At 50.4% G+C, this 18991-nt stretch overlaps 2 protein-coding genes and 1 pseudogene across 2 annotated transcripts; 1 reads left to right on the top strand and 2 right to left on the bottom strand.

The window, feature by feature from the left end:
• Nucleotides 1–5564: 5564 nt before the first annotated feature.
• Nucleotides 5565–7083, bottom strand: LOC136319400 (anaphase-promoting complex subunit 13 pseudogene; annotated as a pseudogene).
• Nucleotides 7084–7199: 116 nt separating this feature from the next.
• PEAK3 (PEAK family member 3) lies at nt 7200–10472 on the top strand. Its single transcript, XM_066252677.1, is given in 8 exon segments — nt 7200–7281; nt 7752–7999; nt 8001–8154; nt 8157–8343; nt 9779–9878; nt 9881–9950; nt 9953–10015; nt 10018–10472. Coding segments are annotated over 8 exon segments (1359 nt in total).
• Nucleotides 10473–13394: 2922 nt separating this feature from the next.
• Nucleotides 13395–17084, bottom strand: OAZ1 (ornithine decarboxylase antizyme 1). The gene is given in 6 exon segments (XM_066276837.1): nt 13395–13956; nt 14155–14240; nt 14641–14813; nt 15241–15327; nt 15329–15386; nt 16850–17084. Coding segments are annotated over 6 exon segments (684 nt in total). The 5' UTR covers nt 16996–17084; the 3' UTR covers nt 13395–13822.
• Nucleotides 17085–18991: the final 1907 nt, after the last annotated feature.

Genomic DNA, 18991 nt, shown 5'->3' on the forward strand with positions numbered 1-18991 from the left:
GACAGAGCTTACTTGTTTTAAATTAATCGATTGATTTTTAGAGGGACAGGAAAAGGAAAGGAGACAGAGAGGGGAAGGAAAGCATTCATTTGTTGTTCCACTTAGTTGTTGTGCATTCATTGGTTGCTTCCCGTGTGTGCCCTGACTGGGGATTGAACCCACAACCTTGTTGTCTTGGGATGATACTCTAACCAACTGGGCTAAGCGGCCAAGATAATTTTTTTTTTTTTGAGAACTGAGATTTCAATCATTCAGTGTTTTCAGTTTTATAATTTCTGTTTTTAAGTGAGAGGAGGGGAGATAAGACAGACTCCCGCATGCGCCCAGACCAGGATCCACCTGGCAGCCCCCCCCCAAGGCCACTGCTCAAATCAACCAACCTATTTTTAGTGCCTGAGGCTACCACGAGCTATTCTCAGTACCCAGGCTGATTCTCCAACCAGCTGAGCCACTGGTTGAGCCACTGGCTACAGGAGGGGAAGAGGGAGAAAAGGGGGAGGGGGGGAGAAGCAGATGGTTGCTTCTCATGTGTGCCCTGACCAGGAATCGAACCCAGTATGTCCATATGCCAGGCTGACACTCTATCCACTGAGCCAGTTGCCCAGGGCCCAGTTTTTAATTTTTAATATTTTTCAAAAAAAATTGTTGATTTTACAGAGGGGGCAGGGAGCAAGAAGTATCAACTCATAGTTGCTTTACTTACTTGTTCATTGTCTGCTTGTCATATATGCCTTGACCAGGCAAGCCCAGGGCTTCATATGGGTGACCTCAGTGTTCCAGGTCAACGCTCTATCCACTGCACCACCACATACCAGGAAGTTTAAAATTTTTTAAGTCAGTTTTTCTTTTATCTTAGAATTAACATTCTTTTAAATTTTTATTTATTTATTTACTTATTTATTTATTTTTAGCAAGAGAGAGACATACAGAGAGGAAGGGAGAGAGATGAGAACCATCAACTCATAGTTGGCACCTTAATTGTTCATTGATTACTTTTTTTTTTTTTTTTTTTTTTTTTTTCATTTTTCTGAAGCTGGAAACAGGGAGAGACAGTCAGACAGACTCCCGCATGCGCCCCACCGGGATCCACCCGGTACGCCCACCAGGGGCGACGCTCTGCCCACCAGGGGGCGATGCTCTGCCCATCCTGGGCGTCGCCATATTGCGACCAGAGCCACTCTAGCGCCTGGGGCAGAGGCCAAGGAGCCATCCCCAGCGCCCGGGCCATCTTTGCTCCAATGGAGCCTCGGCTGCGGGAGGGGAAGAGAGAGACAGAGAGGAAAGTGCGGCGGAGGGGTGGAGAAGCAAATGAGCGCTTCTCCTGTGTGCCCTGGCCGGGAATCGAACCCGGGTCCTCCGCACGCTAGGCCGACGCTCTACCGCTGAGCCAACCGGCCAGGGCTTGATTACTTTCTTATATGTGCCTTGACCAGGGAGCTTCAGCTAAGCCAGTGACCCCTTGCTCAAGCCAGCAATCTTGGACTCAAGCCATCGACCTTAGGGTCATGTCTATGATCCCATGCTCAAACCAGTGAGCTCAGGGTTTCGAACCTGGGTCCTCCGCTTTCCAAGCAGATGTTCTATCCACTGATCAACCACCTGGTCAGGCTATTTATTTATTTTTAGAGAGAAGAAAGGAGAGAGAGAAACATTGATTTGTTCCACTTATTTATGCATTCATTGGTTGATTCTTGTCTGTGCCCTGCCCTGACCCAGGATCCTACAACATATGAGAACGAATCTAACCAAATGAACCACCGGCCAGAACTATTTTCAGTTTTTCTTTTCCTTTTTGAAATTTATTTATTGATTTCAGAGAGAGAGGAAGGGAGAGAAAGAGAGACAGAAACATCGTTCTGTTTCTTTATGTACCCTGACCAGGGATCAAAACAGCAACCTCTGGCCCTGGCCGGTTGGCTCGGTGGTAGAGCGTCGGCCTGGCATGCGGATGTCCCGGGTTCGATTCCCTGGCCAGGGCACACAGGAAAAGCGCCCATCTGCTTCTCCACCCCTCCCCCTCTCCTTCCTCTCTGTCTCTCTCTTCCCCTCCCGCAGCCGAGGCTCCATTGGAGCAAAAGATGGCCCGGGCACTGGGGATGGCTCCTTGGCCTCTGCCCCAGGCGCTAGAGTGGCTCTGGTCGCGACAGAGCGACGCCCCGGATGGGCGGATGGGCAGAGCATCTCCCCCTGGTGGGCGTGCCAGGTGGATCCCAGTTGGGCGCATGCGGGAGTCTGACTGCCTCCCTGTTTCCAGCTTCAGAAAAAAAAAAACAAACAAAAAAAAACACGGCAACCTCTGCATATCGATATGATGCTCTAATCAACTGAGCTATCCAGCGGGGCTGTTTTCAGTTTTTCAATGATGGATACAGAAGTATAAGCCAAGGCTTCTTTTTGTTTGTTTGTTTTTTTGAAAGAGACAGAGAAGAACAGGGACACACAAGAAGGGAGAGAAATGAGAAGCATCAATTCTTCATTGAGGCATCTTAGTTGTTTGTTGATTGCTTGTTCATTGATTGCTTTCTCATATGTGCCTTGACCGGGGGCTGCAGCAGAGCGAGCAACCCTTTGCTCAAGCCAGTGACCATGGAGTCAAGTCTATGATCCCATGCTCAAGCCAGCAACCCTGCGCTCCAGCTGGTGAGCCCGCACTCAAGCTGGCAACCTTGGAGTTTTGAACCTGGGTCCTCTGTGTTCCAGTCCGATACTTTATCCAGTGTGCCACCACCTGGGCAGGCTAAGCCAAGGCCTCTTACCACAGAGTTTACAATGTAAATAAAGAACAAGACAGACACCACTTAATAAAGGCAAACAATTTCAAGAAATAAATATATGTTTTGCAAATCCAAGTTCTCATATAAATGTATAACTAAATACTGACTCCAGTATTTCAGTTATATCTGAACAGTTGTGGGAGAGGGCGGTCCTGGTGTGAAATAAATCCCATTCCTGGATTAAAAAAAAAAGTCCATCTAGCCAAAGAGCCTTTCCAGAGGCATCAAAAGAAGTGATAGGGAGAGTAGAGGGATGTGTCAGACACTCTTTAATTTATAAATGTATCCAGCCTGACCGGTGGTGGTGCAGTTGATAGAGCATTAACCTGGGACATTGATTTCCCAGGTTCCAAAGCCTGAGGTCACTGGCTTGAGTGCAGGCTCACCATCTTGAGCGCAAGATCATAGACATGATCCTGTGGTCACTGGCTTCAGCTCAAAGGTTACTGGCTTAAAGCCCAAGGTCACTCGCTTGAGCAAAGGGTCACTGTCTTGGTAAAGCAAAATTAGAGTTAAAGGCAAATATTTAATCAAACATGTTTAAACGCAAGCTAGTGAATGAAGAACTTTAAGTTCAAAGAGCCGGCCCTGGCTGGTGGCCCAGTAGATAAGAGTGTTGGCCCAGTGCGTGGAAGTCCTGGGTTCATTCCTGGTCAGGGCACACATGAGAAGCAACCATCTGCTTCTCTTCCTTTTTCTCTCCCCCTTCTCTCTCTCTTCCCCTCTCGCAGCCAGTGGCTTGATTGGACTGAGCATTGGCCTTACGCACTGAGGATAGCTCGGTTGATTTGAGCATCAGCTCCAGACGGGAGTTGCCAAGTGGGTCCCAGCTGGGGCGCATGTGGGAGTCTGACTCACTTAAAAAAAAATAAGTTTAGGTCCTGGCCGGTTGGCTCAGTGGTAGAGCATCGGCCTGGTGTGCAGAGGTCCCGGGTTCGATTCCCCGCCAGGGCACACAGGAGAAGCGCCCATCTGCTTCTCCACCCCTCCCCCTCTCCTTCCTCTCTCTCTCTTCCCCTCCTGCAGCCGAGGCTCCATTGGAGCAAAGATGGCCCAGGCGCTGGGGATGGCTCCTTGGCCACTGACCCAGGCGCTAGAGTGGCTCTGGTCGCAACAGAGCAATGCCCCGGAGGGGCAGAGCATCGTCCCCTGGTGGGCAGAGCGTCGCCCCCTGGTGGGCGTGCCGGGTGGATCCCGGTCGGGCACATGCGGGAGTCTGTCTGTCTCTCCCCGTTTCCAGCTTCAGAGAAATACAAAATAAATAAATAAATAAATAAATAAGTTTAGCCTGACCAGGCGGTGGCGCAGGGGATAGAGCATCAGACTGGATGCAGAAGACCCAGGTTCAAGACTTTGAGGTCGCCAGCTTGAGCGCAGGCTCATCTGGTTTGAGCAAGGCTCACCAGCTTAAGCCCAAGGTCACTGGCTCGAGCAAGGAGTCACTTGGTCTGCTGTAGCCCCCCCCCCATCAAGGCACATATGAGAAAACAATCAAGATTTGAATTAGGAGACCAAAATAAAACATTTTGTATCTATGTAATTTTTTAAATCCATGACCCTGGCCAGATAGCTCAGTTGATTAGTGTTATCCAAAAAATGGGAAGGTTGCCAGGTTTGATCCCTGGTCAAACCACATACAAGAACATGTCAATGTTTCTTTCTCTCTCTCTCCCTTTCTTTCCCTAAAACCAATAAATAATTTTTTTAAAGTCTGGCCCCCTGCCTGACCAGGCAGTAGTGCAGTGGATAGAGCATCAGACTGGGATGCAGAGGACCCAGGTTTGAAACCCTGAGGTGACTGGTTTGAGCGTGGGCTCATCCGGCTTGAGTGCAAGCTCACCAGCTTGAGTGCGGAGTTGCTGACTTGAGCGTAGGATCATAGATATGACCCCAAGGTCTCTGGCTTGAGCCCAAAGGTCGCTGGCTTGAGCAAGGGGTCACTCACTCTGCTGCAGGCCCTTGGTCAAGGCACTTATGAGAAAGCAATCAATGAACAACTAAAGAGACTAAGGAGCTGCAATGAAGAATTGATGCTTCTCTGGCCTGACCTGTGGTGGCGCAGTGGAATAAAGCATCGACCTGGAACACTGAGGTCGCTGGTTCGAAACCCTGGGCTTGCCTGGTCAAGGCACATATGGGAGTTGATGCTTCCTGCTCCTCCCCCTTCTCTCTCTCTCTGTCTCTCTCTTTCACTCCTCTCTCTCTAAAAAAAATCAATAAATAAAATATTAAAAAAAAAAAAAAAAAAAGAAAGCAACTGCTGAGGGTTGGTGCTTCTGGCTCCTACTTCCATCTGTTTCTCTCTTTAAAAAAAAAAAAAAAAAAAAAAAAAGAATTGATGCTTCTCATCTCTTTCCCTTCCTGTCTGTCCCTATCTGTCCCTCTCTCTGTCTCTCTGTCTCACACACACACACACACACACACACACACACACAAAAGTCTGGCCCCTGGCCAGTTGGCTCAGTGGTAGAGCATCAGCTGGCATGTGGATGTCTTTAGTTCCTGGTAGAGGCATACAGGAGAAGCGACCATCTGCTTCTCCACCCCTCCCCACCTCTTTTTCTTCCTCTCTCTCTCCCCCTCCCACAGCCATGGCTCAATTGATTCAAGCAAGTCGGCCCAGTGCTGAGGATGACTCCATGGCCTCTGCCTCAGGTACTAAAAATAGCTCAGTTGCTGAGCAATGGAGCAATGCCCTCCATAGGCAGAGCATGCCCCATAGGGGGCTTGCTGGGTGGACCAAGTCCAGGTGCATGTGGAAGTCTGTCTCTCTGCTTCCCTTGCTCTCACTTACTTAAAAATAAAAATGTTCATGAAGAAGGAGCCAGGTGTCAGTTTCCTACAGGGGGGAATGCTCTCATGGAGGTACTGTAAGGCCAAGTTGGTCCACTTTATTTCTTGTTCTTTAACAGATTCTGTGGTACCACTGTTGTCCTGTTCAGGTTCAGGAAGCTTATTCAGTAGTATTGCAATATACTCATAAAGCAGCTTATCTTCTCGACAAGCATCATCAATCAAATCCAAGATCCTTCCCTCTCTCTGTACCTCATTGTCTATTCTCCTGAAACTTGTCAAATCAGCACTCAACCAGCACTGCACCTGCTACTGCCAGAGCCCAAATGATTTAATCTTTTGTTTTTTTATTTTTTTATTTTTTTTTATTTATTCACTATAGAGAGGAGAGAGAGAGAGAGAGAGAGAGAAGGAGGGAGGAGCAGGAAGCATCAACTCCCATATGTGCCTTGACCAGGCAAGCCCAGGGTTTTGAACCGGCAACCTCAGCATTTCCAGGTTGACGCTTTATCCACTGCGCCACCACAGGTCGATTTAATCTTTTGAAGAAAAATTTAGCTAGTGTGGCTGTTAGGAGAGTGCGACACACTTTTCTTTGTTGAACACAGAACGGTGGGGATTTGCAAAAGATCATACAGCAAGTCAGAACAGAGCCAGGCTTGAATGGAGCAGTGCCTGCCCAGTGCACAGTCCTAGTCCGAAAGTCCTGGGATGGGCGGGGCTGGGGGCTTCTCAGATGGTCTTGCAGAAGGGGAAGTGGTTCTCCAGGAAATGAAAGCCACAGAGGAAAGAGCCCTGGTTGAGTTTCTCCCTAAACAGTCTTTGCTGGGGTTCTCTGCCTTCCCCCAAGGTGGGGGACCTGAGATATCTTGCTCCCCACAATCTCCTTGGGTTACCCACTGCTGCCCCGTGAAGTGGCTTTCACTACCTCAACCTGTCTTCCCCACCTTCCCCACCGTGCTCTCAGCCGTGGAACTGTTTACTACCGGGTCCCATGTCCTGGTCTTTATGCAGGCGGTTTCTTCTGCCTGAAATGCTGTTCCTAACTTTGAGGGAGTGTGAGACTGGTCCTGGGAAGTGATGCAGAAAGGCTCCCCTCCCTGACTCGGCTTGTGGTCTAACTGTTGCACAGGCGTTTCAGGTTTGCTGCTGGATACAGGTCAATCCTGGAAGGCCTGGGGTTGCAACTATTAGGAGTTTGTCCCTAAGGCCCCCTGCCCCACTGTCACTCCTGTCCTGAAGATAGGGGGCTCCTGGAGGGGTTCTGGAGCAGTGAGAAGGCAGAAGCAGCAATTTTTCCAGGTTGGGGTGACCTGGAATCTGGGTGAGGCAGGGCTGGGGGCGTGGCTGCTGTTGGCTTGAGGGGACTGAGCTCCACGGATGAGGCCCAAGTGTTGATCCCTGAATATTGTCGCTGCCCCCTCAGCTTTCCTCTGGATGGCTGCCTTCACAACTAGATATTCTATCAATGTCACAAAAGTTCTTTCCATGACCCTGAAGTGTTGATGGGCAACATTCCTGTCTTGTCAATGAAGAAAGGAATACAGAGAGGGCAAGAAATCTTCCCAGGGCCACATAGCAAGATCAAGTCTGGGCAAGAGGGCCAATCACACCTGCCCCCCACTCAGCAGCATGAACAGCCCCAAGCCACCTACCGAAACCCTCAGACACAATGCCTCCACCTGGCTGACTCAGCCCACATACAGCAACTTTAGTGAGCCATCTAAGGGAACCCTGGGCTGGGGGGTACCAGTCGCCAGACCCTTCCGAGGTGGCCAGAGCAAAAGGATGGCCTCTCTCATTACCATTTAAGAGGCTCCCTACCAAATGATGGTTTAACTCAGTTACATTAGCTTTTTACTGCCTTTGGGTTTTGTTGTTGTTGTTGTTGTTAGTGGGGCTCACCTTGTAAAAATGAAAGAACTGGAGTTTAGAGAGATGTGGTGAGCTGCCCAGAGCCAAACAGGGAAGTGGGGTTGTATGGGTCACCTAGTGCTGGGCTTAGTGCTTCTCTGTCGCTGATTATCACTCCTCTGAGCCTGCTTTCTCATCTGTACAGAGGTGTCATCCCTACCTCACAAGGCACAGAGCAGTTTGGTGTTAGTATTATTTCCATTTCAGAGATGGGGGCATGGGCCTGAGGGGTGGAGTCCTCCTCACCCGCTCCTCCCTCCGTCCACCTAGTGAAGTCTGTACCCACCTGCTGCCTCCAAGGCCTGCTGTCACCCACCTCCTGTCATCTGGGTCTTCCTCAGCTCCCACAGCCCCTGACCCCACTCTTGCCCAAGAAGACCCTAACCAGTGCCTAGTCCCTGCCTTCCCACACACCCACAGAGCTCCCAGCCCCAGCCCCATTCCAGCCTTGGAGGCCCCTTCTGGGGTCCTGTAGTGTGGACGAGAGTTAGGCAGGCAATAAGATGGGGCCAGCCTGTCCCCCCTGCAAAGCTGCCCTTCTACTCGCTGGACACCATGCTGGGCCTGTCCTTCCATGAGCAGCGCTGCCCAGAGGCCGTGCATGCTGTGCTGGAGTCCTGGCAGCTACAGGGCTATAGGTCAGCCCTGAGTGCCTGGCTCCAGGTCCAGTTCCTGAGGGGCCACCTGGCCCCTGCTGCCTGGACTTAAGCTTCTGCTTTCCGGACAGGCCAGCCTGCGTGGAGAGCAGGGACACCCTCTACTACTGCATGGTGCAGATGGACAAGGAGACCTGGCATGTCTTGGCTGCCAAGGGGAGCCCCGCCACTGTCCCTCTCTTCAAAGAGCTCCCCAACTCTCTTAGGCATAACCTACACCAGCACTTTGGGCTTAATTGCTTATTTTGCAACTAACATGAATTAGCACAGTCAGCCCTTGGAACCACATTTCTCCATCACCTGGGAGTCTTGTTAAAACTCCCTCCCAAGCCACTCATGGGCCAAGGAATCTTAACTCACTGCTCAGTAGATTCTGGCTAGAAATCCATTGAGTTCACTAGACAGAGCCAGCTGACAGCCACCACTTTAAATAATAATAACAATCAGCAGCAGCCTCCAAACACATCGAACAATTCTTTTGTGTCTTGTGCTATGCTAAGGACTTTTAGACCCATTTACTCATTTAACCTCACTCCGACTTAACTATGTGTCACCACACTTTGTCATGTTTGTTTTATGTATCATTAAGAAAAGAAAAAAAAAGATTCCTGTTAAATAAGCCATACCACCAAACATCAGGCGCATCACCTTGTTGGGGAAACCTCATGATCTGGTGAACGTATTATTATGGGCTCATTTTGCAGCCTGGAGTATGGAGGGAGGAAGTTGTTGCTGGCGGAGTTCTTTAGTGGATAGCTCAAACCTGGCTCTATCCTGAGGCCGCTGAGGACTTTATTTTTTAAATATAGACCCCTTCAGAGCCCCTCCACAACACCTGTAATTTTAAACTACCTCCCCAGGTGATTCTAATGTAATCCCAGACCTGATGCTTCCTTGACCTTCTAGAAAAAGTTTGGCTGTCCAGTACTGCAGCAGCTGCACAGTGTTGGTCCTGGCTGAGATATACTGAGTGTCAAATATACACCTGATCTTGAAGACTTAGTGTCAAAAAATAATAACAATGTAAAACTTCTCAATATTTTTTATTGATGACCTCTTCAATGATTATCATTTTGAATATATTGGGTTGAATAAAGTATATTTTGAAAATTACTTTCACCATTTTCTTTTCATTTTTTTTTTTAATGTGGCTACTGGAAAAATTTAAGTAAAACCATGCCTGTGTTGTATTTCTACTGGACAGCCCAGCTCTGACACCTTGGCTGTTACCTCCCACTTTGCCAAATGGTAAGGACCTGTGCATTTAGTAGGCTGGAGAGTTTAATGTCTACACGCCATCCTCTCTGGTGTAGTTTTCCTTCAAATCATCTTAGTGACTAACATCCAAAGTAACATTTAACCCCCGCTTCTGGAGATATGTGGGCTGCCCCTCCACAAAGCCAGAGTGGGAGCAGATTGGGGAAGATAGGAAGGCTTCAAGGCAGGCAGTGCTAGTTTTGGGGGGCCTCCAAATAATAACAATATTAACCTCACTCCGACTTAACTATGTGTCACCACACTTTGTCATGTTTGTTTTATGTATCATTAAGAAAAAAAAAAAAAAGATTCCTGTTAAATAAGCCATACCACCAAACATCAGGCCTTGATGGTTCACTCTTCCCTGTATGTGTCCAAGCCCAGAACCAAGGAGCCCCGTGCGCTCTGTGGAGCTGCAGGCCTCGCAGCGAAGCAAGTCAACCTCCAGGGGCTGTGTGGTCTGGTGCCTGAAGGTGCACTGCCCATGAGGTGCGCTGGAGCAGCCTGGTGGCGCTGGAGATACCTGAGTGCGCGCTGGCTCAGTGGCTGGCGGAGGCGGGGCCCAGAGGCCCCCGGACTTTGCTTGGGCCCTGGTCCTGCAGCTGCTGCAGCTAAGTGCGGCCCCGAACACCTGCAGGCCCGTGGAGCAGTTCTGGCGGAGCTACAGCAGGAGAACCTGTTGCTGGCAGTACTGCGGGACTGTTCAGATTCCACAGCCCTGCACCTGCTGCTCTCGGACTTTGGCCATGTCCGCCCAAGGCTGCCAGAACCCCTGAGTGCCCGCACACGGCAGATGGGCTGCCTGCTCTGAGTGCTGCTAGGCCCTGTGCCCTTGGCCACACCCTTCGCCGTGGACCTGGAGCGCCTGGCTGCCCAGCTGGCCCGTGTTCAACCCTCTGTCCTCCTGACTTGCTGTGCGCTGCAAGCGTTTCTCTGGGGACCTGGGCTAGAGCTGTGCAACCGCGGAGAACCACTGTGCCCTGGCTGCGGGTGCATCACGTGCTTAATGAGCTGTAAATACCTGGCAGAGGCCACAGAGGCCTCCCTGGGCCGCGCCCTGGCACTGCTGTGGGACTGACCCTGCCAGAGCACCAACCTGCTCCAGGGGCTCCACAACAAGAGGCAGGCAAGACACTCCCTTCCAGGACTGGGGCTGGTGGCAGTGTTTCCATAATAGAGTGGACACCCCTTCCTTAAGGGACCAGAAGGCTGTGGAGAGAGTTCACGGTTGTGGTCTTTTTTTTTTTTTAAAGAGAGAGGCAGGGAGAGACAGGAACATTGGTGAGCTGCTCCTGTATGTGCCCTAATGGAGGAATTGAATTGGCAACCTCCACACTCCAGGACACTCCAACCAACCAGCTATTCAGCCAGGGACACCTCTCCTCCAATGCCTACCCCTTTCCTTTGTTGAGGACTTAGGCCCAAGGCCTCCCCAAGAGTAGTGCCCTTCTTCCATAGCTGAGGGCTAATGACCAGGGCCATCTGAGGCTTTCTGGTGCCAGGGCCACTCACCCATCTCCCAAGTGTGGATGTCCCCTGCTAATCAATATGAGTGTGTGGAACCCCTCCCCCTACCTTCCAACAGAATTCCAGGCACCTTTCTAGTGCTGGGGTCTGATGTTCACTGTCTCCATGAGAGTCCAGAGCAGCAACACTCCTTTTCCAGTCCCAGCGTGGGAGGCATGCCTGGCCCTTGAGCACCCCGTGGTGCTCAGCATGACCACTGATGCCTCCAGTGTGAATGTCCTTGTCAAGAGTTGTTTGCCCAGTGGATAGAGCATTGGTCCGGGGTATGGACATCCTGGGTATGATTCCCAGTCAGGGCACACAAGAGAAGCAACCATCTGCTTCTCATCCACTCTGTCCCCACCCTTCCCCACCCCACAGCCAGTGGCTTGATTGGTCCCAGTGTCATCCCCGGTGCTAAGGATAGTTCTAGCTCAGTTGGTCTGAGGGCTTCAGCCTCAGCCTCAGGCACTAAAAATATGTCAGTTGATTCAAGCATTGACTCCAGACAGGGTTGCCAGGTTGATCCTGTCAGGGCACATGCAGGAGTCTATCTCCCCTCCTCTCAGCCAAAAAAAGAGAAAAAAAAAGTTGCTTAGAGTCTCCAGGAGGGGAGGCCTGCCCAGCCCAGCCGAGCCCAGGGAAGTCTGAACTCACCCCCCAACATCCCCAAGCCCTACCACCTCTCCTGAGCTCTCTCCACCGACCGTGGCTTCCTTGCTGTTTCTCTGTGACATTAAATTCTGTTCACCCAGCCTGACCTGTGGTGGTGCAGTGGATAAATTGTCGACCTAGAATGCTGAGGTCGCCGGTTCAAAACCCTGGGCTTGCCTGGTCAAGGCACATATGGGTGTTGATGCTTCCTGTTCTCTATCTCTCCCTCTCTCTCTAATAAAAATGAATTTTAAAAAAATCTAAAAAAAAAAAGTGAAAAAAAAAATTCTGTTCACCCAGCCTTTGCATGTGCTTCTTCTGACACTGTTCCAGTCCTACCTCCTCAAAGTAAGTAGTTGTCCCTCCTGGGCCCTCTAGCTCTTCACCCTGCATTCTTCTCCCTCTAACCCAAACACTTATCACCACTTGAAGTATCAATATTTATTTATCAATATTTATTCATCTCTTGCCTGTCGCTTGTCCACCTTGCCCACCAAGCTCAGTTCCCTGAGGAAATGGGCCAGGCTTAACACACAGTAGTGCTTACTTAACAGCACAGGATAATAAATAGACAAGGCTTATCAGACCTGAGGGAGTGAACGATGTCTCATTGAAAAATGGACACAGGAGGCTTGAAGGGTCCCACTGCTCTTGCCCCCAGCCTTGCCTCCTCACTCCCACTCCCCTACCATGTTGACCTGGGGAGGGGCGTCTAACCCCAGATACGACCTAGACTCTTTCCTGCTCAAATATCTCCTGATTCCCTAATACCCTCAGAATACAGAGGGGGATTCTACAAAGGTTCTGCAAGCTCTCTGGCCAACCCCTCCTGCCACATTTGCCCATCCTTGGATATCTTTTCTGACCTTGCAAATAATTTCTTCCACTGAAAACACCCTCTCCTCTATTTCTCTGCTTCAGACTCTGGACCTTCAATGTCCCAATCCAATGCCTTTTTTCTGCTCTTGACCTGCCCAGATTGGGAATGTGTAGCTGTCCCTCCAACCCTTTGAAAACTGGCTCTATCATCACTCAGGTAGGTGAAAATAATCATCTTACTCCCAAAACTACTCAAATTCCCCCCAGGACTTTTCCTTCTCTGAAAAAGATGCTCCTCTTTGCAGCCTGTTTCCCAGTCAAGGACTAGATATAAATCTCAGGGCGATGCCCACAGATGCAGGCAGCAGGTGGCGCTGCAATCTAACCAGTCTTGTGACTTGAGCCCACTCATCCCAGCCCCCAACTGCAGGACCAGTCTCCTCCAAGAGAGCTCCAGTCCCAGCAGCACAGTATTACAAAATTCTCCAGGGGCAACAAGGGTGCACAGGGTCCACACGGTTGCTTGAGGCCCACATTCAAAGACACAAACCCACACTGCCCTGGTTAAGTCCCAGCAGGCCCCAAAGAGCTTCAGGTAAAAGTGAGGCCATTCAGGGTGAACAAGAAGCCCTCCAGCTTCCAGCCTTGGTCAACCCAGGGAAAGGCATAGGGCAGGGGGCTGGAAGATCCAAAGTGTGGGTGGGGTGGGGCAGGTTGCAAACCAGAGCGGCCTTAGCAGTGGCAAGGTGGGACCCCAGGATCCTGAAACCTCAGTCTAGGGGCTGAACCACCCAGCATCTCCCACATAACCTGGTTATAGCCAAAAAGAAGACTAGGCCCTTGGTTTCCCACCTCAGGCATGTTTCCTGTCAACAAGGGTCCCCCCTCCCTAAGCTCAGGTTATATGACACACTTGCAAACCAGGCCAGCCCACCCCAGATAACTGTGGACCCTCTTCCTGGCCCCAAGGTACAGTTGCCAGCCTCCAGGCCAAGTTAACACCACTAAACCCAGACACATCTAGATTTAAACACTTTTATTCAGATTTTTGAAAGCAATAGAAGGGTAGATTAATACCTATCTCTCCAAGTTAATATCTAAAACTGTTTCTAAAACTTCAAAGAAGAAACTCCTGCAGTACACAAGGATAATTTGTATCACCTTAAACCAGTGATAAAAAAGTAAAATATAAATTTTTATTTAGAATTAAAGCAAATACTTCAGTATCACAAACACAATATTAAACTTCAAGAAATATACTGCTAATTTGGAGTGAGCATTTATTTGCACAATTACAACATGCGGACAAACCCAGAGGGGAGCAGGCCTGGCATTTGCACCCCAGTGCAGAAACTGGTCACACCACCCCCACAAAGCGAGACACAAAAAGGGGTACTGTCTATGATCTGTCAGTGGTGGCAAAGGTGAGGAGCGTAGGCGGCGCAGCTGCTATTCGTCCTCATCAGAAGATTCTCTCTCAAACGTGTAGGCCATGAAGCAAGCGTCGGGTCTCTTGGGGACAAGGGGATGCCCCGGTCTCACAATCTCAAAGCCCATAAAGCTGAAGGTACGGAGCAAAGCGGCTGCGGGGAAAACTGCATGTGAGCCACCAGCACCCTGGCCTTTGTGCTCACCTGCAGACAGCCCTTAATAGGAGCCTCCAGGGGGCTGCAGCAATGGGGAGGGGCACAACAGACTGAACACCAATATGTGACAACAGGGTCCTGGGCCACCTCTCCTTTAATACCTGCAAGAGCATCTGGCAATGAGTGGTCACCTACCTCTGTCATCCCGGTTCTTGTGGAAGCAAATGAAGACATGGTCAGCATGCAGCTGCTCCTCAGCAAACTCGAGGAGAACTGCAAAGCTGAAGTGCAACAGTAAGGATCTGCCCGCTCCTCATAAGGGCCCATTCCCATTCCCCACCTCTCTCAGGGGCCTGATTTGTAGGGATTGCTACTCTTCCAGATCTAGACCTGAAGGCACTGAGCCTGGGTCATTCTCTGTGAGGGGTTGTCCTGGGCACTGTGGGAGGTCGAGCAACGTCACTGGCCCCATCCACTCAATGCCAGGAGCACCCCCAATTTTGACAACCACAGATGTCCCCAAACATGCCCCAGTGTCTCCTGGGGAAGAAATCTCCTGAGAACTGCTAGAGCACTACTCAAAAAGAGTACCCTCACCTCAAAATGATAATGGCTGGCCTGACTCTTGATTGTGGCTTCCCTCCTCCCCCAGGAGTAAGGACACAACATGCCAGCCCTCACCTGTCTTTGCTCCCCTCTGGCAGAGCGCCGCCTGGGATCTCAATGTAGAGGCAGCTGCTGCTCAGCACCGCTCTCCAGTTAACGTGTTTGGCATCTGTGAGCCTGGTCTGGACGTTGAGAATTCTCGTCTTGTTATTAGACGTTAGTTCCTCTGTTACATTCAGCCTATTATCCTGTGCAAGAACATCATATCTGCACCTTAGTCACCAAAGCCTCACAGGCTGGGGATCATATTCCTCAATGCCACAATATGGAAAACCCAGAAAAGCACCAAATCAACTAGCCACCCAGCCCCCTGAAGTGATATCTGCATGCTGGGCCTCCCAAACCTTTGAGAGGTGGCTCAGCCCAGGGACAGGGCAAGTGCCCCATAGTGGGGCACGAACAAGGAGTTTGCCAAGGGCTACTTGTGGCTTAGTAAGGACACAGGCTAAAGATTATGAGAACTCAGTAAAACCATGTAGAAAGAATTCCTGGTGCACAACAAATGTACAGAAATCTCCACTGCTGAGATGCAGGGGCTACAGGGCTGACCAGCAGGTTGAGACAGCCCATCCCACTTCCTCAAGGTCAGGGGAGTGGAGGTACCCAGATACTTACAGAGTAAAATAAATTAGCTGAAAGATTGTGATCCCTCTGACTATTCCCTCGCCCACCTGGGATCTTCAGGGGTGGGTGAGGGACATCAGGAGCACCACTGAGGCCCTGGACCCAGGTTACTACAGCAGTTGAAGGAGACCCTGGAACTAGAGAAAAACGGGTTGATTAGCAGCACTGACCTTTACTGACAAGGGCCCTGAGCTTCAGCCAGACCAAATAAAGGCCACAGAATTCAAGAGTCCCGGTGAGTTCACCTGGGACCCTGCCCTCCCCCTTCCCAAATCCTGTTTACAATGGTCAAAGAATCAAAATCAACAGGAGTCCTTCTGGGCAGTTCACCCCAACCCACCCCCAGCAATCAGAAAAACAATAGGTTACTTAGATGGAGCCTTTTTGAGTGATGCTTGGTTACCAGCCCATAATTCCACTTAGTCTTTTGCCCTTGAATTACCTTAAGACAAACAATACACCAAACCGATCCTACCTACGCATTAAGTTTTACTTCCCTCTTCTAACTTAGACCATTTCAGCTTCCCCCTTTCCACTTTGTAGTCTGTAGCAAAGATCGGAAACTATCCAGAAGCCAGCAACCTTCTGTTGGAGGCCCACCACCGGCCAGGGCGTGCTGCGGAGAGGCCCATGGAGGTGCCCCTCCCGCGCCCGCAGGACTCCGAATTGCGTCATCTCAGCAGAGCTGCCCTACGCCCCGGGGGAGATTTTCACAATCGCGCAGACAGGAGCGCCAGCAGCCATTTGCTGCGCAGTGTAAACAAGTCCCAAAGTCGCCTCCATTTTGCTCGGCTCCCAACTGCCCCCACCGCCCTCAAAACAAGGCCCATGTGTATTGTGGCTAAGAATCTCATCCTCCGGGCCGAGGCCGATGGGAAACCCCGCAGATAGTGGTGCAAACTAAGATCTTGCCAACTACAACTAGCATATTTTATATTGGACCCCAGCCCCCCGGAAATAGAATCACTATCAACGAAAATCTCTTTAACACGAAAAGGCGGCAAAGAAGGGTCGGGGTCGTACGCGCGCAGGGGGCGGTCTGGAAGCCACCCCCAAAAAAGACCCCTGCACCGTCTACGTGGCGCAACCACGCTCCGTCTGTCCTCAGGGGCCTGGCATACCCGGACTGACGCGCTTTGGGGCCAAAAATGGAGGTCACAATGGGGCCACAACGGGGCGCCGAGTAGAGGACCCCGCTTGGTTTAGCTTTCTAACCTCGGAGCGCTCACGATTCCAGCAGTCTACGATAATCAGCCGCGCCCGCAAAGTGCAGATTCATGGGACTCGAGGGCCTGACTAAATCAGGCCAATCCGCCTACCAAATCCACCCTCTGATCCGGCGGACCTCCCTCAAACCCAATCTCGGATCCCCACAGGCTTTCACATCTATTAGGGTGTCCCCACGCCCCCCAGGCCCGAGACCCCCAGACTGGTCTTGCTGCCCGCCCCGCCCCCACCGCTCCGAGAACCCGCCCCCGCGTGATTAAGGCCACGACAAAGGAGATCTCTCGCTCCTAGGACTACCGTGGCACCCCCGGCCTCCCCCGCGGACCGACGCGGCAGCGCTTCTGGAAGCTTCGGGCAGGGGCGGGGCACACACCTCTCGCTGCTGTGACCGCTGTGACTGTGTAGGCTGAGGAGCGGCATGGTGCAGCTGGTATAGATGGTGGCGCTGGGTTTATTCCCCTCCTTCTCTCTGGCGAAGCAGTGGCTGTTAAGGATCCGCTGCAGGGAGGATTTCACCATCCGGCCGCTGGGGTCCGAAACCAGCAAAACCTCCACTGCACCTCTCCCTGCCGCTGCTCGCCGTTCGCAAAATGGCGTCTTCGCTGCGTCCCACTTTTATAGGCGGCGCGGCAATGCCACGCCCCCTAAACCGGCGAGAACACGACTGCGCGGGGGGGGGGGGGGCAGGACCTCCGGGAAACAAGGCACGAACGCCTATCTCGGCGTCTGATTGGCGAACGGCGAGGCGAAATCACACCGAGGATTGGGCTAAAAGCTTAGGGTCCCAACCTCTCGCTGGCGTCCTTCCGTAGGCGCTCAAGGGGGCGTGGCCACCTTAGCGCCGAGAACGCGGCGCGCGCGCGCGCGCACCGCTTCGGTGGGACACCCGAGGTGGGTTGATGCATTCGCGTTTAATCCGTTTTCGGGGACTCACGCCGTGGCCCAATGTCTGCGGTGATCACCATAGACGTTGCTAGGATCCCCTCCCCCGACATCTCGGTGCGATAAGGCCCTGGGTATAGTGGGAAAGGGGTGCCAAGCGCCGCCAGCCCCCAATAGGACAAAATTATTTTTAGTAATAACCTCCTAATGATCGGTCATAATGATGGCTTTCTGGATTCGGTATTTCTATGCTTTAAAACAATTTATAATTGAAAAGAAGATTTTCAATGTTAAGTTCAAATTTAGTAAAAAAATTTGTCTAAAATTTGGACAACAAAAATATTACTCTGCAAATAAACTCAGATATTTTGTGTGTGAACTAAAATTTTCCCCAAGCAAAGGTATTAATTAATCCTGGCAATTAAATTCAGAAACATATTTCACTTTAGAACTAAATTTTGCATTTACCATGCAAAAATACCACTCCTTGTAGGTCCCACTGTGTTTCATGGTTTTATGTTGTAGGCACAAACTGAAACTCAAAAAGTAACATGAAATTTAAGCAACCACTATTTGTTTCTTTGTTTTTACAATCCCTGCCAGCCATTTTTATCTCTTTTTTATTCCCAATCTACTGTGTCCATTTGGGTTAGAAGCACAAACTTTCCCCAGAGGAACCTTGAATGATTTTTAAAATGATAGAAATTTATTTTGCAAAGCATGTGTCTAGTCCCTGAGTATTTCCAAATTCCTTTCTATATAGAATGCAGTATTACTTATATAATATTTATTTATTTATTTATTTATTTTGACAGAAACAGAGAGAGACGGAGAGAGGGACAGACAGGAAGGGAGAGAGACGAGAAGCATCAATTCGTTGCGGCTCGCCTGGCCTGTGGTGGCGCAGTGGGATAAAGCGTCAACCTGGAACACTGAGGTTGCCGGCCCGAAACCTTGGGCTTGCCTGGTCAAGGCACATATGGGAGTTGATGCTTCCTGCTCCTCCCCCTTCTCTCTCTCTCTCTCTCCCCCCCCCTAAAAATCAATAAATAAAATATTTTTTAAAAATTCGTTGCAGCATCTTAATTCCTTGATTGCTTTCTCATATATGCCTTGGAGGGGGTGAGGTGGGGTGAGGTGGGGTGGGGTGGGGTGGGGCTACAGCAGAACGAGTGACTCCTTGCTCAAGCCAGCCACCTTGGGGTCAAGCCAGCGACCATGGGGTCATGTCTATGATCCCACACTCAAGTCAGTCATCCTGCGGTCAAGCTGGTGAGCCCATGCTCAAGCTGGCGACTTCGGAGTTTCAAGCCGTCAACCTCGGAGTTTTAAGCCTGGGTCCTCTGCGTCTCAGTCCAAGGTTCTCTCTATCCACTGTGCCACCGCTTGGTCAGGCAACTTATACAATATTTATAAGTAATAAATATGTTCAATTTACAGTAATATACATTATTAAAACTAAGAAAATAGTAACAATTACAAAGTTTGGGCCAAACAAAGAATTTTTCCAGGGAAAGAATATTTAATTGATGACATTGCTTAGGATTGCAGCTCATGGGGAAAACAAAAAGCAAATGGATTTTCAGTTAACTTTATAATTGTTTTCTATTTTTCTACAGAGGTGTACACTCTT

Source organism: Saccopteryx bilineata, chromosome 1 (genome assembly GCF_036850765.1).
Source record: "Saccopteryx bilineata isolate mSacBil1 chromosome 1, mSacBil1_pri_phased_curated, whole genome shotgun sequence".
NCBI lineage: Eukaryota > Metazoa > Chordata > Mammalia > Chiroptera > Emballonuridae > Saccopteryx > Saccopteryx bilineata.